General features: G+C 38.7%; 2 protein-coding genes and 1 pseudogene across 2 annotated transcripts; all 3 read left to right on the forward strand.

The window, feature by feature from the left end:
- The first annotated feature begins 4,555 nt into the window (after positions 1 to 4,555).
- On the forward strand, positions 4,556 to 4,936 carry LOC141614745 (putative mitochondrial protein AtMg00820). The gene has a single exon (XM_074433491.1). The coding sequence runs from the start codon at positions 4,556 to 4,558 to the stop codon at positions 4,934 to 4,936; it is 381 nt and encodes a 126-aa protein (XP_074289592.1).
- A 2,972-nt stretch (positions 4,937 to 7,908) lies between these two features.
- LOC141612420 (chalcone synthase-like) lies at positions 7,909 to 10,114 on the forward strand. The gene is made up of 2 exons (XM_074431188.1): positions 7,909 to 8,232; positions 8,997 to 10,114. The coding sequence occupies exons 1-2, from the start codon at positions 8,055 to 8,057 to the stop codon at positions 9,992 to 9,994; spliced, it is 1,176 nt and encodes a 391-aa protein (XP_074287289.1). The 5' UTR covers positions 7,909 to 8,054; the 3' UTR covers positions 9,995 to 10,114.
- A 446-nt stretch (positions 10,115 to 10,560) lies between these two features.
- On the forward strand, positions 10,561 to 12,220 carry LOC141614746 (protein NRT1/ PTR FAMILY 5.6-like; annotated as a pseudogene).
- Positions 12,221 to 23,908: the final 11,688 nt, after the last annotated feature.

Genomic DNA, 23,908 nt, shown 5'->3' on the forward strand with positions numbered 1-23,908 from the left:
TTTTAAACATTTCTAAACTATCAAAAATAATTACATTTCTTCAAAATAAAATAAGATTATACTTTATCAAATAAATTTTATTTCAAATAAATTAATATTAAATTAAAATAGATTAAAATATTACTTTTAAAATATAATAAAGGTCTTCAAATTTACGGGGTGTTACAGATCTACTCCGACTACTTAAACACTTACAATAAAAAGGACCAACAAGCTAAGACTACTCCGTCTAGAGACTCTAACTAGAATGTTTACAAAATCAAGTTTCCTCAAACTAATTTTATAACACCCCCATACTCCAAGTGCCTTACCAGGACCACTCAAGGTATGGAAGTGCTACCATCTCGGTTACCCGAGGCAATGATAATCAAATGACAATGAAGAAACATAATTTAAATAACAATATAGTTTAAAGTGATTACATGATCAAAACCAAAACTGTTAAACTGAAATACAAGGTTCTCGACAGATATCCGATAAAACTATCAAAGCTATAAAACATCGTCGACACAAGGAAGACTTCTAAGCGCCACGTGATGACTCATCCCGGCTATCCCATACGCGTCATATCATACCGCTCAATAATCGCTCACCACCTCCGAATGGATCACCACGTTTTTAAAACATTTAAACGGGTCGTACTAATCACACACTTTATATAATCCAACAACACAACAAACAACAACACACTCAATCGTCACGGATATACTACGAACTCCATCACCAACTCCACAATACTGACTACACACTAAAGTGTGTAGCCCTGCCAGAGTGCCCATCGCAACAGGTCACTCCACGCCGCCAGTGGGGGACCGCAGCCGTTCCCACCTAATCCCCGCTCATCTACGTTGAGCGATAAACCCGAATTCCTTAATGTGCACATCCCTTCTGTGGCGGGTTCCACAAAAGGCGAATAATGGGCGTGGAGCCACTCCCGCAAGTGACTCCACTCAGCCAGGGACGCGCCCCGAAGAACACAGACAGATACAAACAATCACAACTACTAAACAACAATCAACACCAACAACCGTCACAATACTCGTATGATAGCAATCAACAAACACAAATCACCACCAACACATTATGGGACTAATACTGAGTAGGGAAACCCTACCTGGTATGCAATCACTATTCAGACGATCTAGCAGCTGTCTCAAAATCTTTCTTCTATGAACCCTCCTCATATACACATAGTCATACAATCACAATCTAACATCAACAAAACATAGAAAACCTCCGATCCCAAAATTAGGGTTTAACCAACTTTAACAAAACAGTATAAAAATTATATGTAAAGCTTACCCTCGACGCAAGGATCACAACGGTGTAAAGAACGATAAAATCCGACACCTCTAGCTCCGGGATTTGCTAATGATGCGATGACAGACAAACTACGTAACTCCTTTTCTCCTCACTTAGGTTTTAGAATAAATAAAAGAAACTAAGAAAAGTGACGGGCAACCTTTTATACTTATCTCGCATCATTAACAAAACCCGACAAAACATTACCCGTAAACCGAGCCACTCGATCGAGTAACTGACGTACTCGATCGAGTACCCTACAACTCAGAAACTATTTTAAAATGCAAAACACCCTTACTCGACAGTGTAAGGCCCACTCGATAGAGTACCCAGAGGCTCATAAAACCGTAGTATTACAAATTTTATTAGAGAATGGATTCATTATTTGCTAAGACGATCTTATACTCCAGTTCATTTAAACATTTCGTCTTGATGATAACCATTTATATATACACCATTATAAAGTCTTAATTTCTTAGGGCTACTGTAAGTTAGTTGTAAATGACCACGGTGTTAGCTAGTAAATATTGTGTAATTATTTTAGCCATTATTCTCTCCTAAATTAGTGTGATTGTATTTACTAACTTAGGTAAACATATCCCATAATTGTAGTTATAATTAGTGTTGGAATATATGTCCTCCGACAATAATGCGATCACGACTGTTGATCATGATGATCACATGTTTAAGTCTCATTAAAATGAATGCAATTGGGAAGTAATATTGTTACTGTCAACTGGTCAACATATATCGGTAATGATTGGTCGACTAGAGTTTGACATTCTTGTCGTGTGACGGTGGTGATCAGTTGACCCCTAGGTCATACCTAAAGGGCAATACTCTTAATTGATTATTTAATTAATCGTATAACGTTACGAGTTAATTAAATTACTTGAAAATTGACGGACGATTTTGGAAGTAAAATTTACGTATCATATTGAAATGTGATTAAATGAGATACGGTCTGAGTAATCGAATTGTTTCATTACTCGGATGAAATTATTGTTTAAGGAAACAATCGGAATTGAATGAATTTTTGTAAATGCGATTTATAAATTGGTAAAAATATTTCGGCACAAGTAATTATGAAATTACTAAATCGATTTTTGTATATGACGTATTTTTATTAATACGTTGATTTTTAATATGTTAAAAATACATAACAAATTATGTTACATGTGACATGTTACATATTGAGAAATTGACAAAAATAATATGGACACCATATTATGATTATACCGAAATAATGGGGTATTGGGTTAATATTGTGTTGATTAATTTATTAAGTAAACATAATAATTACCTAATAGTCTAGCCATGCAAGCCTATGAACATTGTTAAGAGCAACAACTTCATGCATTGGCTCACCCAAAAGCCCCCCTACCACCCGGTTTTTGAGAAGAGAAAACCATGATGGTTTTCTCATATTTTTACCTAATTATATACAAAATGTTTTGTATCATATTCATTCACTTGTTCTTCCAAAAATAACAATCCTAGAGAGAATAAATCCTCCTAATCTTCTCTCATAAAAACCGAAAATATTCAAGTGTTACAATTTATTTTTGGTTCAATTTTCTACCTAGATTAATATTATACTAGCTCAAAATAATATTAATTAGATTAAGAGAAAGCCTTGGGTATAAAGCTTAGGGAGAGATCTTATACTTAGATCTTGTTCATCCATAAGGAAAGCTCAAGAACAAAAGAAAAGAAGATTTCTTTTGTGCCCAATAAAACCGAAACATCAATATAAGGATGTGATTTCTCTTCTATTTATATTTTGTTTGCATGCATAAAATCCGTTTTAATTTTATGACAAATTAATTAGACATATATGAGTATGTTAGTATGTATATGAATCTACATTTCCTTCAATTAGTTGTACCTCATATTATATATTTGTGAATAATATCAAACCCTAATCAAGGGATTGAATCCTTAACATGGTATCAAGCTAAGGACGAGCATCTCGATCTCTCCTCGGTTTCTGTGCCTGCCTTCTCATCATTCCTCTATTTTTTCGAAAATAGCAGTCACCATGACTAAGGATGATGCCTCCCATTCATTTTCCACAAAATCTCCATTACATCCCGTATTTACGGTTACCAATATCCAAAACAAGGTTCGTGTTCTCGACGGCACGAAGGTGACATATGCATCTTGGGTTCGCCTCTTCAAGCTCCATACCCGTGGTCATGACGTTCTGTCACACATAGATGGGACGGCTGCTCCACCAAAGACCGATAAGTCGTATGCCGCTTGGGTTAAAATTGATGCACATGTCTTGCAATGGATCTATGGTACCATGAGTGACGAGCTCCTACCTCGTGTTTTAGAAGACGAGTCCACTGCCCGTGAAGCATGACTTCGGGTGGAAAATATCTTCAATAATACAAAGGTTCTCGCGCTGCCGCTCTCGAGGCCGAATTTAATTCACTTCGACTCGAAAGCATGCCATCACTCGAGGCTTACTGTCAACGCCTCCGTGAATTGGCCGGGATGCTCAAGGATGTCGACGCCGCCGTCACCGACCGTCGCCTTGTCATACAACTGGTACGTGGCCTACCCAATGAATATAACACTGTCGCATCTTATATAAATCAGACTACGCCTAGTTTTGAGACTGCCCGTAGTATGTTGGAATTAGAACTCCACCGTAAATATGGCCGTGATGAGCCTGCCACGGCCTTGGCTGCTCCGGCCGCCCCTTCCCCTGACTCGTGGACTGACCAGAACTCTAAGGCCACCCCTGCTCCTCCACAACACAATAGTAGTAGTAATAATTCTCATAATAATAATCGTTATCGTCGCAACAATAATAATTCGAATAATAATTATCGTCCAAATAATAACAACTCAACCTCTGCCTCTCGTTTTCCCTCTGCCACACCTCAACCAACCACGCCTTACCCATCTCCGTGGGGACCACCACCTTCATGGCCTACCCTCTGGACCTCACCTCCCTGCCCGTACCCAACCTACCCTGGCTGGACCCCCTGGCCAACCTCAACCCCTCGGCCTCCACCTAATTATACTCGGAATCAGTCCTCTCGCAATCAAGGCCAAGCTTTTATGCTGGAATCCGAGGCTCCTCAACCCACGGATTTAAGTCAGGTATTCTAGGCTCTCTCTGTGCAACATCAGGTTGACCCGTGGTACATGGATACGGGTGCTTCATCCCATCTCACAGCCGACCCAGGTATGATTGCTACTCCTCTTAATACGAGTAAAATTCGTACCCACCCATACCATGTCGACCCGCGCCATGCATGGGATTTTTAAGCCCAAAGCCCTCACTGCTACACACTCCATTTCACCTATTCCCAAATCACCCAAGGCTGCTCTAGACGACCCTAACTGGAAACGTGCTATGACCGACGAATTTACCGCATTAAAGGACAATCATACATGGGACTTGGTCCCCAAACCCACTGATGCATCAGTTATTCGCTGTCTTTGGTTGTATCGTCATAAATTTCATGCAGCTGGCACATTACAACGCTACAAAGCGCGCCTCGTTGTTAATAGTAAGGCACAACAGGTCGGAATTGATTGTGATGAAACTTTTAGCCCGGTTGTCAAACCAACAACGATTCGCACTGTTCTCAGTTTAGCTATAACCAGGTCATGACCAATTAATCAACTTGACGTTAAAAATGCCTTTTTACATGGTGACTTGGAAGAAACAGTGTATATGCATCAACCACCCGGTTTCGTTGATCCAGATGCCCCTGATTATGTGTGTAAGCTTCGCAAATCTTTATACGGTCTAAAACAGGCACCAAGGGCATGGTATCATCGTTTTGACACGTTCATTTTATCTCAAGGCTTTATTAGTAGTCGGTGTGATCCGTCCCTCTTTATCTACAAAAAGGCTACTGATACTGCCTATTTACTTCTTTACGTGGATGACATTATTCTCACTGCTTCCAGTAATGCTCTCATTCGGTCCATTATCAACGTGTTGTCTAGAGAATTTGCAATGACTGATCTTGGTACCCTTCATCATTTTCTTGGCATTAAAGTCACTCGCTCCAAAGACGGTCTTTTTCTCTCTCAAGAACACTATGCTCGTGATATTATTAGTCGAGCTAAAATGAGCTCATGTAAACCAAGCACTACACCAGTGGATCCCGGTTCGAAACTCAGTGCGGACTCCGGTCCTCCTATTGATGATCCGTTCTTATATCGAAGCTTAGCAGGTGCTCTTCAATATCTTACTTTTACTAGGCCCGATATTTCTTATGCCGTCCGACAAGTGTGCCTCTTTATGCATGATCCGCGTGCCTCGCACTTTCATTTTCTTAAGAAGATACTTCGATACCTGCAAGGTACGGCAAGCCACGGCATTACTATTTGCCCATCTCAGTCCCTAAACCTCACGGCCTATTCCGATGCTGACTGGGGCGGGTGTCCCGACTCTCGTCGTTCTACATCCGGATATTGTGTCTTTATGGGTGACAACCTTATTTCTTGGTCGTCAAAGCGACAAGCAATAATTTCCCGATCAAGCGCTGAAGCTGAATACAGGGGCTTTGCCAACATCGTTGCCGAGACTAGTTGGATTCGAAATTTGCTTCTTGAGCTTCATGTGCCACTCCAACGGTCCACCATTGTATTCTGTGATAACAACTCTGCGGTTTATTTATCCGGCAACCCAGTTCAGCACCAACGAACTAAACACGTCGAATTGGATATTCATTTTGTTCGGGATAAAGTAAAAATTGGAGAAGTCCGTGTTCTTCATGTGCCAGCCGAGGACCAATACGCTGATATTTTCACGAAGGTCTACCCCGGCATCTTTTTCAACGGTTTTGCCCAGTTTGAGTGTTCGGTCCCCTACCGCTCCAACTGCGGGGGCGTGTTAGCTAGTAAATATTGTGTAAATATTTTAGCCATTATTCTCTCCTAAATAAGTGTGATTGTATTTACTAACTTAGGTAAACATATCTCATAATTGTAGCTATAATTAGTTGTACCTCATATTATATATTTGTGAATAATATCAAACTCTAATCAAGGGATTGAATCCTTAACACACGGGGCTCCTGACTTCATGGAGACCGTCTTCCCAGATAATGGAACTGGAAAGCATCATCTTATCAACATCAAGAGTGCCAGTGACTTTGGCTGTGAACGATAACTTCTGGCCCAAGTTTATGAAAGACAGATGAAATTGTTGCATTTATCGGACAACTGGTGTGATCATTCGTTATTGCTGTTGTGCGGAAGCGTGAATATCTCGTGTTGGGCCTCTGCTACACCGGTGTTCACTATCCATAATAGTACGATATTGTCCGCTTTGGACCAACCCCTCACGGATTTACTCTTGGGCTCCTTCCAAAAAAGCCTCGTACTATTATATTTTATGGACACTTATAAAGATGATCTTCCATCTTTATTTTAAAGATGTGGCTAACTTGGAACTATTGATATACGAGTAGATTCTTGAGCCAGTGTCCTTAGACATGCAAACTTGAGAGTAAGGTGTTACCTCGGCATCATCCTCGTCGAAGGCATACATAGTCATGTACCCCTTTACTCCAAATGACAATACCGCTCTACTGGTTCCCCTCGCGATTTCACACAATATAATCTTGCCTCTCATCACCTGGTCTTCGTCATCACAAGCCCTGCCAAATTACATTAGATCAAATACATAGGATTACGCTTGTTGTGACTATTCCTTAATCGCAGTATTTAGTGATAGATGAAACAACTCAACCAAAATCTTAAGGTGATGGTTGAGGCCCAACTATTATAAATATTCCTATTACGCTCCCTCACTCAAATGCCCGTCGGGCTTGAAGAGTGGTTAGTTGTGCACCGGCTCCCCCGTACCGTGTGCTGGGTTTCCACTTCGAGTTTTTGAGGTGTTTTGAGGTTGTCAGGATTTGAACCCGTGACCTTCGGTCACACTGGCTCCGATACCTTGATAGATGAACCAACTCAACCAAAACCTCATGATAGATGAACCAACTCAACCAAAACCTTAAGGTGATGGTTGAAGCCCAACTATTATAAATATTCATATTATTTAGATCCTATATATTCACAAGTTAAATAATAATAGGAGTAATCTTGAGATACGTACAACAAGTCTCCCTTGTGATCAGTTGTGAGTTGTGACGAAAGACATATCCATCACAAGGTTGTGACGGGTCAAGTACATACTGTCCATGTGGATAGATAAGACAAAACAAATTGCTACTCCCTACACACTCTGCTTTATTTTATCTTATCTACCCACATAATTAATACTTAACCCGTTATTAATTTGCCACGCATATACCGATCACAAATGAGAATGCGTGCTTAAGATATATGATAGCCATTCATTTCGTCGATGCATTATTTCATTTATTTGGTACTATTTGCCCATTTGGTAAGTACAGGGTTTTGGTTATCACACATTACTAAGAAATTTGAATACGTACAGCATTTTCAATTTTATTACAATACGTCGTATTAAAGCTCATGTGGCCATGCAACTACCATACTATAACCAAGCCTAACTCCCAAATCAACGTGCATTTCATCTGCCCGTCCATTCAACCTACCACCTTCACCTATATAATTTCTCACATTACATATTACACTTGTATAATTTGTCCCCTAAATATATCTTATATTTACATTTCCAAGTACAACGGTACAATTCCAAGACTTAAGGAGCGAACAAGAGTTGTACACCGTGTAACAGTCTTTTACGAGATTTGATCACTTTTGGTGAATTTTTGAGTAAAGAAATGGCATCACTTGAAGAGATTAGGAAGGCGCAACGTGCTGATGGTCCTGCGACTATCTTGGCCATTGGTACCGCCACTCCGCCAAATTGTGTGTACCAGGCTGATTATCCTGATTTTTACTTTCGTGTTACTAAGAGTGAGCACATGACCGATCTTAAGGAGAAATTCAGGCGAATGTGTAAGTTACTTTATTTTCTAATCTTATCTTATCACTGTAATAGACTGACCATGATATTATGGTAGAATTATAATTTTTTTCTATCTTAACATTCGGCCAATGCTCTATGGAAATCGTTATTGTATGAATATTTGTTCATCTGACCTAAAAAATTATTCATGTTGTACATATAACTCGTTCCGTCTAGGCTAATCGTTTACATCTTTCATTCTTTATACGAGGTAATTAATCAAAAGTAAATAAGTGATTGTGATGGAGAAATAATGTTAGCTATATTACCTGCATTGCAAATACTATGCTCTAGGCCTAGAGCTTATTGTAGATGACTAGGCGCGTGCCTAAAATTAAAATTTTGGGTAACAAATTTCTTATAATAATTGCAAAATGCCAATTGTAATTTGTAAAATATCATTATAATCACAAAATCTCATTGAAAACGACACGTATCCGTCACTTTGAAGTGACGGATACCATTTCCTCTCACAAATGACCCAAATAGAGGAGAGAGGGAAGCGCGTAAGTCTTGCCACCTTGTCCCCCCCCCCGTTTTGTGAGTAGCATTACTCGTCACTTGCTCCGACCCGTCTTCAGCAAGACTAACTGCATTATAATAATTGCAAAATGCCAATTGATAATTGTTAATTCACAAATTAGACATATCACAAGGAGTACGGGCCTCGAGGCTAAGAGGCCATTCATTGTCACACAATGACAAACTACTTGTACATTTCTGGTGACTCTTTTTATGGCTTGAATTTTTACAGGCGACAAGTCAATGATCAAGAAACGTTACATGTTGTTAACCGAGGACATCCTTAAGGAAAAGCCGAATTTGACCGAGTACATGGGCTCGTCACTTGACACTCGACAAGATATGGTTGTATCCGAGGTTCCAAGGCTAGGCAAAGAGGCCGCGGTCAAGGCTATCAAGGAATGGGGCCAACCCAAGTCCAAAATCACCCATGTCATAATGTGCACGACCTCGGGTGTAGACATGCCCGGGGCCGATTACCAGCTCACCAAGCTCCTTGGCCTTCGTCCCTCAGTTCGTCGGTTCATGCTATACCAGCAAGGGTGCTTTGCTGGAGGCACAGTCCTTCGTATGGCTAAGGACCTTGCTGAGAATAACAGGGGTGCACGAGTTTTAGTTGTGTGTTCTGAAATCACTGCTATTTGTTTCCGTGGCCCCACTGAAACCCACTTGGACTCTATGGTGGGCCAGGCCTTGTTTGGTGATGGTGCTGGGGCTTTGATTGTTGGGTCAGATCCGGACTTGTCTATCGAAAGGCCCCTCTTCCAAATGGTATGGGCGGCCCAAGCACTTCTCCCGGACTCCGAGGGAGCAATTGATGGGCATTTACGTGAAGTCGGCTTAACCTTCCACTTGTTAAAAGACGTTCCCGGGCTTATTTCAAAGAACATTAACAAAGCCCTTGAAGATGCCTTTACTCCACTCGGTATTAGTGACTGGAACTCTCTGTTTTGGATCGCTCACCCCGGTGGCCCGGCAATTTTGGACCAAGTTGAGGCTAAATTGGGCCTTAAAGAGGAAAAACTCGCTGCCACCCGTAACGTGTTGAGTGAATTTGGTAATATGTCTAGTGCTTGTGTTTTGTTCATCCTAGATGAAATGAGGAAGAAGTCTTTGAAAGAAGGGGCTGCCACCACCGGTGAAGGTTTGGATTGGGGTGTTCTGTTCGGGTTTGGACCGGGTTTAACTGTTGAGACGGTCGTGCTTCATAGTGTGCCTGTGAATAATTAATATCATTAGCCTTGTTTAAAGAGGATCAATCATTATTTACTGGTTTGTTAGCCATATTGGCAATGTAATGTGGTACTACTAGTGGTGTGATTAATAAACATTTTCATTTGCTCTTTTGAATTATGGAGTTTAGAGGTGGGCTCACCCAGTCGCATAGCCAGAAAATTTGACCAGCGGGATTTTAACGTAAATTTAATAACCACTCATAAAATAAAGAGGTCTTACCTAGTCAAAAATCAGTACAATCGTACATATGTCTGCATACGATTCAATAAATCTAGAAAAACCTGTGGAGTCTCAAGACCCCATTGCTTATAAGGTGGCTACGCCACTGGGCTCACCAAAATTGGCTTGTAACATTTGATCGTGTTGAGCTAGTGTTCAACCTTAGTCTTAACTCTTGAATAGCAACATAATGAGGTTATCACCTTATGCGATGAGCTAGTTGACATCTAGAAATGAATCGATGCAACGTTTTACAATATGAAATCAAAAATCGATGAGGTAGTTTTCACCACAGTCTTGACTCTTTGACGGGTTGTATTACGACGGTGGAGTGGAGTACAATGAATCGGAATATGATACGAAGGAGAAATGAACTTGGAAGGCCGTTTTATAGGTACAAGAATTTCCCTCTTGGTAGTCCCTTGACTACTTTGTTACAAGTCTTCGTCGCTGCTTTTGTCAAGCGAAATCTACCTTCTCCTTCCGATCCTTCTCTTTTTGTAAGAGGGTTCCATGTCGCCTGGCAAGCCCTCTTTGAGTCACACCAATAGACTCAGGTACCTATATATAAATTCATACATATGTATAAGCTGATAAAGTCATTGATTATTGCAAGTAACACATATATACGGTTTTAGCAAATGTCAGTATTTCCTGATAAAAAGTTACCATCAATTTATTGCGGGGATGTAGGATGTAGAAAATTACCCCCATAACTTATGAACTACGTGCAAATAACCCTACTAAGTTTCACTTGTAGCAAATTAGCCCCACAACTTTCCAAAAATGTGCAATTAAGCACAAATCAAGTTTTTTTTATCATTTTTTTAACTAAAACCTATTTTTTTCTATTATAAAAACTACTATAAATATATTTCTTAAATAATTAAATATAATATTTACATATTCAACGAAAAATGCGAACCAATTTTAGTATAAACAAAAATTCGGTCATGTAACTTTTCATTGTAACATCATTAATAATTTTCACATATTAGAAACATTTTTCGCCAAAAAAAAATTAAAAAAAATATTTGAACTTGTTTTTTAATAAACAGGAATTTTAGGATTAAAATCTAATCAATAATTTTGATTTTCAATAATAGTAAAATATTTAATTTGCGAGAGATGTTTGGATAAAGCCGTTATCATAGAAGATCAAGAAAACGATGGACCTGCAAGTCGATGGAGACTAGCAAGCGTAACACAAGTCGAGGAACTAAAGCTAGTTATACACATGATACCAATATGGCTAAGTTGCTTAGTATTTGGTGTAGGAATTGCACAAGGAACGACATTTTATGTCAAGCAGGGGAGTTTAATGAATAGAAGACTCTCCAAACACTTTGAAATCCCACCGGCAACTTTATTCATCATGACCGCCATTGGGATGGTTATCACGGTTGCCCTCTACGACAAGGTACTCCTCCCATTAGTAAGGAAATCAACCAAAAACGAGAGAGGAATCAATATCCTTACTAGGATGGGCATAGGCATGTTCATCTTAATCATAGCGATAATAATATCTGCCTTGGTTGAGAAAAAGAGGCTAACTAGTGCTCGAAATGGAGTTTCATTGAGCGCGTTTTGGCTAGCGCCTCAATTCCTATTGCTAGGCATAGGAGACGGGTTTTCACTAGTAGGAATGCAAGAGTACTTTTATGATCAAGTCCCTGACTCGATGAGGAGCATGGGTTTGGGACTTTACCTTAGTGTCATTGGTGTTGGGAGCTTCCTTAGTACTTTTCTCATAATCATAGTGAATAAGTTTTCGACAAAGAAATGGATTGGAAAGGATTTGAATCATAGTCGTCTTGACTATTTTTACTGGTTTCTGACGGTCATTTTCGTAGTGAATTTGTGTGTTTATGTGTATTTGGCTAGGAATTATAGGTACAAAAATGTCGAAAGACGTGTTAGTGATGTTAATTCTTGTGAAGATATGTAGATCACAAATGTCTATCAATAAACATTCGAAAAAGAACACTTTAATTATTTGCTAAGACGGTCTTATACTCCGATTCATTTATATACACCATTATAATGTCTTAATTTCTTAGGGCTACTGTAAGCTTGCTGTAAACGACCAGCGGGCTCCTGACTTCATGGAGACCGTCTTCCCAAATAATGGATCGCGAAAGCATAGACTTATCAACATCAAGAATGCCCGTGACATTGGCTGTGAACGATAACTTTGTTGGAAATAGGGGCTTTTTGAGCCATTTCTATTTTTTCCAATTGTCCCACATTGATGAGGAAAAGGGAGTTTTATGTGTTTACATAACTCCTCTTACCTTACACTATCACTAGAGGGTCAAGGCAGTCTTTTGTATAGGCTTTGTGAGGTGCTTAATACTGCTAAATACAGCTCGCATGTGCGCGCCATGCCCGCAGCCGGATTCGGATTTGGGAATTGGCAATCGTGCCTATTTTTTTGGGCCTGGACCGAGTTGTTGTTTTTGTTTCTCATCTGTTAACCTAACAGTTAGTTTGTTTTAGTCAAATAATGTTGTTAGTGGGTGAGGGTCTCACTCCACGTTTCCAGCCCCTTGACTACTGCTTTGTAGGAGTCGGTTTTGGCTCTCTTAACTGCACTGATCAGGCTATTTTGTTGGGCCTGGGCCGAGTTGTTGTTTTTGTTTCTCATTTGTTAACCTAACAGTCAGTTTGTTTCAGTCAAATAATGTTGTTAGTGGGTGAGGGTCTCACTCCACGTTTGCAGCCCCTTGACTACTGCTTTGTAGGAGTCGGTTTTGGCTCTCTTAACTGCACTGATCAGGCTATTTTTTGGGCCTGGATCGAGTTGTTGTTTTTGTTTCTCATCTGTTAACCTAACAGTCAGTTTGTTTCAGTCAAATAATATTGTTAGTGGGTGAGGGTCTCACTCCACGTTTCCAGCCCCTTGACTACTGTTTTGTAGGAGTCGGTTTTGGCTCTCTTAACTGCACTGATCAGGCTATATATAGAGCCTCTGATCTGCACTTCAAAGTACACAACAACTCTCTCCTATCTTCTTCTTTAGTCTATATATTTGGGTAAATGTCTATCATCGTTCCAAAGCTCTTGGCCTCGAGTGGGCGAGTCTAAGCGTTGTAGTGTCAAACCTTGGGGGACTACCGGTAACTGCTGATCGCCACCACGGTCGTACCAAAATAGTTTTCAAGGCAGTGGCCCTCTTACCACGTCACTACGAATCGGGTTATAATTTTCTATTCTCTCTTTTTCATTGTTACTGCACTTTCGTGATAACAAACTTCTGGCCCAAGTTTATGAAAGACAGAACCTTGGGTTCGACTGTTATCGACAATGAAGGTGAACTTATTACTTTCACCTTGTATGTTGACACGAGAGTGCCAACGTTCGTTAATACTCTGTGGAAGATCCCTGAAAATGACTCCGACTCTCCTGCCAAAGTGAGTGAAGGGTAGTTTAGATCAAAATTTGATATTGTTGCGTTTTTCGGGCAAGTTGTGTGATCCTTGGTTATTGCCCTGAGCTCTTTGGTTGTGTAACCATTGGCACATAAGAATGTCGTATAACTTGATTCAGAAATGTCTAGGATTGATTGATTACTGAGGATTAATCTGGCCGCTCCAATAAGCGAATTCACCTTCCTTGTTAATCTGACGGCTCATGGTGGTGGCTGCATAAACAAGTACTCTTTGTTAGAGATAGTGACGAACATAATTTCAGCATATCGCAGTATTTGTATAAAACCTTTCGAAATATATAATCAAACTATTTCGAGATAAGGCTTTGTTCTCGTGAAAGAAAAACGTCCCATGTGCTCTAGGGAGACGTTTTGCGTGGTTTTGACTCGGACCAAGTGGTCGACATACATGACTCGAACCCAAAAGTGAGCTTGAGTGACCCAAATGGTCGACATACATGACTCGGACCAAGTGGTCGACATACATGACTCTACCACGACACCTTCGCAACAACCACCCACTGCCCCCACTCCTCCTTCCACTGTTTCGCAGCCCCCGGGATCGACAACTACTTCCATCCCGTTACACAATACTCGTCTTTCCAACAACATTCGCAAACCTAATCCTCGATAGGCCAAACTCACAAATTTACCCACTTCTTATGCCACCCCCAACACCATAAAATAGGCACTTATTGATCGGCTTTGGCGAGCTGCGATGCAAGAGCAATACGATGCTCTCATTGGAAACTCCACATGGACTCTTGTGTCGCCTGCTCATGCCCAAAATGTTATTGGTTGTAAATGGGTTTTCCGTCTTAAGTATAACCCATATGGTTGTCTCAAGCAACATAAAGCTCGTTTAGTTCCTAAAGGCTTCCATCAACGCCCTGGTCTTGATTACTCCGAAACTTTTAGTCTCGTTGTCAAACCCACCACAATCCATCTTATGCTATCCCTTGCCGTTTCTCATATCTGGACCCTTCGCCAGATCGACATTAATAATGCATTTCTTCAAGGCACCCTCATCGAGTCCGTGTATATGGTTCAGCCACCTGGGTTTGCAAATTCCGACACTCCAAATTATGTTTGTAAGTTAAACAAAGCTATCTATGGTTTGAAACAAGCTCCTAGAGCTTGGTACACCGAGCTCAAAAATTATTTATTATCTTACGGTTTTCGCAATTCAATTTCTGATTCATCCTTGTTTATTTATGATTGCTCTAATGTTCGTCTCTATGTTTTAGTGTATGTCGACGATATAATAATTACAGGTTCCAACAATGCAAGTGTCGAAACATTCATTCATGCCATCTCTCGTCGTTTTTCACTCAAAGATCTCGGCCAGTTGTCCTATTTTCTCGGCATGGAAGTCGCCCCTACTACATCCGGTATCCACATTAATCAAACGAAGTATATTTCCGACATTCTAACCCTTTACAACATGCTCAACTGCATTTCATCTACTACTCCCATGCTCTCGCATTCGCCTCTTTTTTGTGAACCAAGTCAGCTTATTACTGATGAAAGTTCCTATCGAGCCATCGTTGGGAGTTTGCAATATTTGTCCTTAACACTGCCTGACATCGCCTATACTGTGAATAGACTTGCTTAGTTTCTTAATCATCCGACATCGACGCATTGTTCTGCCCTCAAACGGTTACTCAGGTACTTGAAAGGCACGCTCAATCATGGAATTCATATTCGCAAGGACACTCCGTTCAATCTTCATGCTTATTGTGACGCGGATTGGGCTGGAGATCAACACAATTATGTTTTATTTACGGAGTAACGTTTTTACCTGCAATGGCGGCCGCCTCCTCTTTGGTAAGCGTAGCGACAAAGCCGTTGAAGCTCCTATGGTAAACATGTTTCAGCCTCGAATGACCATCATTCCCACACACACTTTCAAGAAGCACGTTATGTTGTTTAGCTAAGACAACCTTTTCTGGGGCTATTGTTTTGGCTCCCATGTAAACGATATAATTTTGTTGAGTAACTTCCATGACAACCGGCGAAAAACATAATAATAAGGTAACAAAGATTACAACCATTGTTTTCATCATTTTAATCTTATCTTAATAAAAACAAGAACATTTACAGGATTTATGTGCAGCCACTTCATCATAGCAAGTTTTTTTTTTATTTTTTTTTTAAATTCCGAAAATACGGGTCTCACAGAGAAAACTACGGAATTAATTACAAAATAACGTCTGTTCTGATGTTATTTGCGAAATTGTTCGGAACGTACTAATTTAGTTATTCGAATACAACAACTAATGTAGTCTACCATGAAATTTTCCAACATTTGGAATGATATTAGACTATTTTCGTTAATTCTACAATTATGTTTCTTCAATTTGATTGTAAACTCTTTTCAAATTTGATAACTATTTCCATTTTATAGCGATATTTATATTGTTTGCTTTTTATTATTTCCCATATATTCAATTTATTATATACTATATACTATATACTATGTTTCATGTTACAACACCGAATTTGTGGGGTTTATATCACATATTTAAAACATGTGCAAGTTTCAATCCCTTGCAAATTTAGCACGTGTTTTATTCTATTATCAATATATAAAAGAAATACAAATTAAAATATCCATGTATATTACTTAACATTTTTTAAATATTTACAGTGATTTCAGTGATTATAAATTCATACCCGTGCAAATTACACGGGTTGAAAACTAGTTACTAGTTTTACAAGTGAATATTTGAGTATGTAAATATATGCTTCGTTCTCTTGAACTCAAACCTAAAAGAGTGATCATGCTTATATAGGATGAGCATGCACTATATTTTAAATTTTTTGTTTCCTTAATTATTCTGAGAACTTTAAATATTGGTTCTAATTAGACCTGGCAAAATCAACCCGATCTGATTAACCTGACTCGAAAAAGCTGATTCGAGACTCGAAATTGACCTGAACCGCAAACTTTTGACTTTGACCCGAAACCCAAATTGACTCGACCCGAACTTTGTTGACCCAAAACTGACCCGGCCGAAATGACCCGATTGGAAACCACTCGACTTGAAAACGACCCGACAAAACACGACTCTAATTGAATAAAAAAAAACTTAAAATGACTAATTTAAAAGCGCACCTAATATTGTTAATGTTAAAAATAGAGAATCAATTAACAAAACTAAACTAAAAATAGGTAATAATACTAAGCGTACTTTTTTCTGTCTTAATCGTTGATCCGAAATTGACCCGAACCCAAAATAACCCGACCCGCTTTGACTTAAAAATGACCCGACCAACATACCCGAAAAACGCCCGAAACCCGAAACCCGAAACGAACCGACCCGACCCGAAATAACCCGATAATATGAGAGACCCGAACTGACCCGGACTAAATTGGTCCGACCCGAACCCGACCAGTTGACCGGTTTTGCCAGGTCAGTTCTAATTACGTACTCAACATTTGTGTACTTAACTAGAGGTCTTGCATTCAAGCCAATGGATACAGCAATATTAAAATTTATGAGTTAAGGCTTTACAACTCTAGTGATCCTACCGAGCTCTAGTCTGGATTAAACCAAATGACATACACCAAAAAAAAACATTGCATGGTAAGTTGATCTTCCTGCATGCACATGTGTAGATGGCATATATGTGCCTCTCTAAGGTTTCAAATTATAGTATCAATTGATTTAACTAGTAGTTTGAGAAGCTTCCATGCTTGCAAATTATAGTATTAATTGTTTGGGATAATTCACGTGGTGCCCCTGAAGTTTGGCTTAATTCACGTGGTACCCCAGGGTTTAAGAATGTGCACATGATACCCCTAAACTTTCGTTTTAGTGCACCATCTGCCCTTAATTTTTATTCCGTTATAACGGTGTTAACTCTCCTCCACCTAACACCTCTTCCCCCCAATTTCACTCATAGACAAATAAAAAAAAGTATACCTCTCTCACTTCCTCGTAACCATAAACGATTATCCTCCACACCTCAACAATCAATCACATAAACACGAGAAAACCCAAAATCAGCTTCTTCTTTTTTCATCAAAACTTCTTCATTTTGATCAAATCTCCATCATCATCATCTTTGGTGTTGTATTCCAGGGTAATCAAAATGAAGATGATGATGAAGATTTTATATATACACTAGAATACAAGATTGTTAGTCAAGCTATAATCTTAAATTGTAGGAGTAAATGAAGTAACAAATTAACAAATTATAGTAACAAATAATTGGGATTTTTCTCTAAAAATAATATTTGTGTAAAACTCTACAAAAAAAGTGCGATTTTCTCTCAACTTTGTGCGATTTTTGATCTGCCATGGTTGCGCTATGGCTCGAGGAAGAGGAAGACCAAGGAAAGAAACGCAATCGCTTGATTGCTCGGGAGATGATCAAGCAGATACCGAAATCTTGGATAATCATGGAGAAATCGTAGAGAATTTTGAAACCCAGGTGAAATCTGTTCCTCAAAGTTCACCAACTGTTAATGCTCTTATTGCCCAAGCTTTACATAATTTCGCCATTAAATCTTCTTTGCGTCCTACGCCTATTCAGAATGCTTCAGCAGTATGTCAATTAGGGAAGAATTTGTCTGATTCTGTTTTCCATTTATCTTCATCTACTGTTATTCCTGGAGACGTAGGAGTTATAGATGATTTGAATGTTGTAAAGAATAGTGAGAATAATCTGGTTTCTCAAATAGATATTGATGTTAATGCTCATCTTATTGTTAACCCTAAATTTATGGATTTGTCTGCTGGAAGACTTCAGACTGCGAATCCCAGGAATTGGAGTAGTATAATGAATTCGCAAAAGAAATTGGGGATGAACTTGTTCTTTGATGAAAACAGTATAGGTTATGACACCATTGATGTGGGGGTAGATGACATAAATATGAGCTTAATATCCTTGGTGCAAAGCCACACTGAAAATGGTGCAAGATTTTGTGAACAAACATTGGAATCACATTCAGAAACCCACTGTCCAATACTTCAAGAAAGGTGGTTCAGTTAACGCCATTATAACGAAATAAAAATTAAGGGCCGATGGTGCACTAAAACGAAAGTTCAGGGGTACCATGTGCACATTCCTAAACCCAGGGGTACCACGTGCATTAAGCCAAACCTCAGGGGCACCACGTGAATTATCCCTTGTTGTTTTCTTTGTGAATTAACAAGTTTTCTTATTTTCTTAATTTAGTACGGAATCATAATTCATAATACTCCGTAATTGGTATAGAAAACATAGTGTGTGTTGAAATGTTGAGTACCTGACCAGCCATTCAACATGAGCCGTTAACTTTTTTAGCGATTGAATTTCCGCCTAAACATTGGATGGTTGGAATCTCGTGTGACATTTGTTGGGTTGTTCTTTATCGGTTAATTAAGATCAAGTGCTTTTGGATTGTATTATTAAGGGTCGGATTAATTTCATATTCAGGAAAGTTTTGGTCCAATAGGCCAGGTCAACTGAGATCAATCATATTTTGATTTTTTTGTAATTTGGGTCAATTTCGAGAAAGGATCTCGAAATACATGCTTAGAGGTTTGCAAGGCTTGGTGTTTCGTTTGGGGAATCATCCTCGAAAATGGGGATAAAAATGGTGGTGATTCAATTCGGTCTAGTCCACTCTCGGTCCAATAACTTCAAGACAATACCTTTGGACCTATGTTATAATGCTATATTGTAACTCACCTTAGACTTTGTTTCCTTTTGGGTCATTGTTTTGTTTATGAAATTAAAAAAAATTCTATGTCAGTGCACAATACACTTTTTTTTAGGTAAACATGGGCGGGGTTTTTACAATGCAAGCTCCGCAAGAACCTATAATATCTTGTGGAAAATTAGATACAAGTACAATTTCATCCCTCTATCTCGCACATTTTAGCATTTTAGCAATGAAATGTGTCACAGTATTCCCCCATGCCTAACATGAGATACACTACTACACCAAAGAAAAGATAAGCAAATTATAAAGATCATTCGCGCAAAGTCCTAGCAGAGTCCTCACCGCCTTCACCAAGTTTAGAGCATCGTTTTCCAACGTTATATTTGCCTTTCCCCTAGCCTTGGCCATCTCCAAACCAAAGATAGCCCTTGTACTTAGGGGTCTTTTTTTTTCCAACTAGATGTCTAATGTATATGAAACTAGATTAGTTTACTAATTTAATTTAGATGTCATTTGTAAATATGGGAATTGAAAAATCCTATTAATTACAAAACTAGTTTAGATCCCGCGCAAAAAAATGCGCGGTATTTATAAAGTTTTTATTTTGTATTACTTAATAATGCTAAATTAAAAAGTCATTATTTTTTAATATTTCACGTCATTATATTTTGATATAGAAAAAAAAATAAATTGTAAAGTTATTCAAGAAAATTGAGTAAAATTGAACTGTAAAATAATAGTGGTATCTCATTAATTGTTCATTTTTCTCGTTATTATATTTTGTTTTGAGAAAAAAAAAATTAAAACTGAAAATTAATTCAAGAGAATTGAGTAATGTGTTGAATTGTATTTTTTTTAAAGTATTTTTTTATGCCACAAAGCTGATAGTTCCAATTTTATAAATTATCTCAATTTTTTTGTCATGAAAGTAATCAAAACGATTTAGAGTTTTGTTAATACAAAATTTGAGTCAAGTCATTCTTAAATAATAGCATCAATAAAAGATTTAATATTTTATAGTTTTATGTTATATATATTTTAATTAAAATATTATAGTTTAGTATTTAGTGAAAATTATATAATTTGATAAAAAGATTAATTTTAATGAAATACATTATAATGACTAATTTCTTTATTTAGTGAAAACAATTAAATAAATAACTTCCTTATTTAAAAAGATGTTTTTTGGAGGAAAAATTATTTTACGTTATTTTTGGGCAAGAGTTGATATGATCTAGATTTAGCCAATAGTAGAATAGAAGGACGTTATACATATTTTTTGGCAATCATTTTTTACGTTAGACTTGGTCCATAGTAGAATGCAAAAATTAAAAGGCAAATAGAAGTTAATATTTTAGGCGGGAAAAAACGTAGAATCGCCTATTCATTTAGTAAATAGGGGATGAAATGTTCTTTAGCTGCATTTGTAATTAATGTACTTTTTGTTGCAAAAAGTAGACATTCAATATTTCAGGAATGTCAAATGACCCGGAAATTTGGCTTGGCTTCATCCCTCTAGCTAGGTAATTGGCAATTCTATCTTATGTAATTAATCTCCTCAAAGTTTTATTACCGTCAGTTTTTAAAACATTATGGTTTAAACTTACGTATTTATAAGAATTGCTTATACAACCACTACCAAAAATAATATTTTACAATCATTTAACTTAAAAAATGTTTGATGATGATTTAGCTTTATTTCAGAGTTTAATATAACAGTAAAAACAACTTTGTTAAAGTTAACACAACATCAAAGGAAATTGTTAATTATATATGATCTTTTTTCCTTATAAAACATTATATTTCATATTAAGTACAAGCAGTTATTATCCCATCGGAATCATTATCGATTTTGGTACAACAAAGTACAGAATACAAATAGTTACTCTTATTAATTTATTATACCATCGGAATCATCCTTGGTTTTGTTACAAAGGAGTTGGTGCATTATCTTCGTTTGTAATTTTACTATGTTTTCCATCAACATCCTAGAGAACACTCCAATGGTGTAATTTATCATTCCAGGCCAAAATAACACCCTCTTGCACACTAATTTTGCAAACTTTTGTACACGGTAAATCCCAAGCGTGAACAATATATTAGTGGACTGTAACAATATATTTTGAGATTTACCATAAGGAATTTTTTTTTTTTTGGCAACTGGTAAAACATATTCCTAAGCCATTGTCATGGCCCGCCGTGCAAGTCGGTAAGCCGCTCCATTACGTTCCCTACAAACATAACTAAAACATAAACAGTGAAAGTTAGTCGACAAGAGAGCAATATCATCGAGGATGCCTGCAATTAGGTAATGTCTTGCTCCATTTCCTGCCCACTGAACCAGAAGTTATAGGCAATCAGAAGAGACTTCCACATGGAATAATCCGCAATCCCTCGCCCATTTAAGTGCCTTCGTAACCCCTAGGGCCTCCGCCTGTAATGGTGATTCAGAAAATCCCCTTCCATTACCGTTACAAATCACATGGCCCCCATGTCCAAAGCAATCCACTCCCACGATGTTTCACACGACTTTCGCCAGCTAGCATCAACCATCAGTCTGATCATAGAGCATGAGCCCACCGTCCCCGTAACGTAAACTGGAGTTCCATTATGGAGCATACTCATCCTCAGGCCCTGGTCAGTACATCCATCATCTTCTGCCTCACTAGATCCCTGTTCCCAAGCCTTTCTAGCTTCTGTCCTAGCCTCCATAGCCACCTCAACCAGACGGTTATAAATCCTGAAGAAAACCTCCGGAAAGAACCCTTTCCCCCTGAATCTAGCATCATTACGCAAGTTCCATAAAGACACTATGATAGCTAGGAATTGTATCGTTGGTACCTCCCAGTCCTCAAGAGTTCGTAAGTAGTGAATCCAATTAATAATCCAGTCTCCAGTACTGATGTTACCCGCTTGTGCAGTGTTCACCCCCAGCGGTGCGCCGGCCCAAATCCTAGCTGCCACCTCACAATCTTTGAAAATATGGTCAATAGATTCAACAATATCACAGTTGCGACGAATTCCATGTTATGTGATGCTTCTCAAACTCCTCTCCCACCGGGAGTGAATTTGAAAGAATCTTCCAAACCAAAATTTTTCACGATTGTGGTCCAGGCAAGTGCCATAGCCGAGATCGACAAAAATCCTTCCGTTTTGCATTCATTCTCGATCTATCCAACGCAGAAGCTTTACTGACAAATAATTCACTACAAAGGATCCCATAGCCGCTTTTAAGCGAGTATGCTCCAGTTTGCGTGTATGGCCAAATAGGATCATCCTCTATTTGGTTAGGTCTTAGTAAAGTAGCTAAAATTTCCTTTGTCCCGTAAGAAGAAAACTGAGTCATCCGCAAAGAAAAGGTGAGTGAGTGGTTTCACTCCTCTGCAGATTGGAATGCTCTTAAGGGCTCCATGAGCCTGAGCAGACGCCACATTGGAAGACAACACCTCCATACATAAGAGAAACAAATATGGCGATAAAGGGTCTCCTTGCCTAAGGCCACATTCCGGTCTGAATTGTTTAAGTGGGGCACCATTAAACAGGACCTCATAAGTAACTATAGTGACACAGTTCATTATAAGTCGAATCATATTTTTGGGGAACCCGAACTTATAAAGAACAACTTGAATAAAGTCCCAACGAACCCGATCATATGCCTTACTCATGTCTGCCTTGAAAGCGAAGCTTCCGGATCGACCCTTTTTCTGGGAATCAATCTGGTAGATGGCCTCATGTGCCAAAAGAATATTGTCGAAAATATTTCGTCTAGCAATAAAAGCATTCTGAAAGTCCCCCACAAGGTATCCCATAATTTTGGTCAGACGGTTCGTAATGCATTTTGTGACAATTCGCATAAAGACATTGCAAAGGCTTATTGGTCTATAGTCTTTTACCTCCTCAGGATTGTCACATTTTGGAATGAGAGCAATAAAAGTTCGATTTACCTCACGGAGTACCATACTCGAATTGAGTATGATAAGACCGCTTCCATGAAGTCCTTTTTGATAAGATGCCAACACTTTTGGTAAAAAATTGCTGGTATACCATCAGGCCCCGGCGATTTCATAGAACCCATCTGAAAAACAGCTCGTCGAACCTCTTTGGCAGTAAAAGTCCGTCCCAACAGATCAACATCATCCTCCATTACTTTAATATTCACATGTTGCAGAACTCTTTCGAAATTGTTTTCCATCGTACCATTAGAACCCCTATAGCGATTGTGATGTGTAGTGGAGAACAATGTGACAAAATAGTTTTGGAAAGAGTTACTCACCTCATTCGGTTCGTAAATCTAAGCACCATCACTTCCTTTGATGCCTAGAATAAAATTCCTTCCCGCTCTTCCTTTAACCCAGTTGAAAAAATACTTCGTACACGTGTCCCCATCAACCATCCATCTAATTTTTGCACGCTGCTTCTAGTAAATTGCAATCGCCTTAGCAAATTCCCGAACCTCCTCATGCACTCTCGAGTACTCCTCTTCCGATCCTCCATTGATCACCTCCTCCATACCATTCTCAAGCCTATTATCAAAATCATCCCACTTGCCTGACCATTCCTCCTGTTTATCCAAAGTCCATTTTTTAACACACTGTCTTACCCT

Source organism: Silene latifolia, chromosome 11 (assembly GCF_048544455.1).
Source record: "Silene latifolia isolate original U9 population chromosome 11, ASM4854445v1, whole genome shotgun sequence".
Lineage (NCBI taxonomy): Eukaryota > Viridiplantae > Streptophyta > Magnoliopsida > Caryophyllales > Caryophyllaceae > Silene > Silene latifolia.

Coding starts and splice junctions, on each gene's coding strand:
- LOC141614745 (XM_074433491.1), top strand. CDS start 4,556: ATGTCGACCCGCGCCATGCATGGGATTTTTAAGCCCAAAGCCCTCACT.
- LOC141612420 (XM_074431188.1), top strand. CDS start 8,055: ATGGCATCACTTGAAGAGATTAGGAAGGCGCAACGTGCTGATGGTCCT. Junction 8,233..8,996: donor GGAGAAATTCAGGCGAATGT/GTAAGTTACTTT, acceptor GAATTTTTACAG/GCGACAAGTCAATGATCAAG.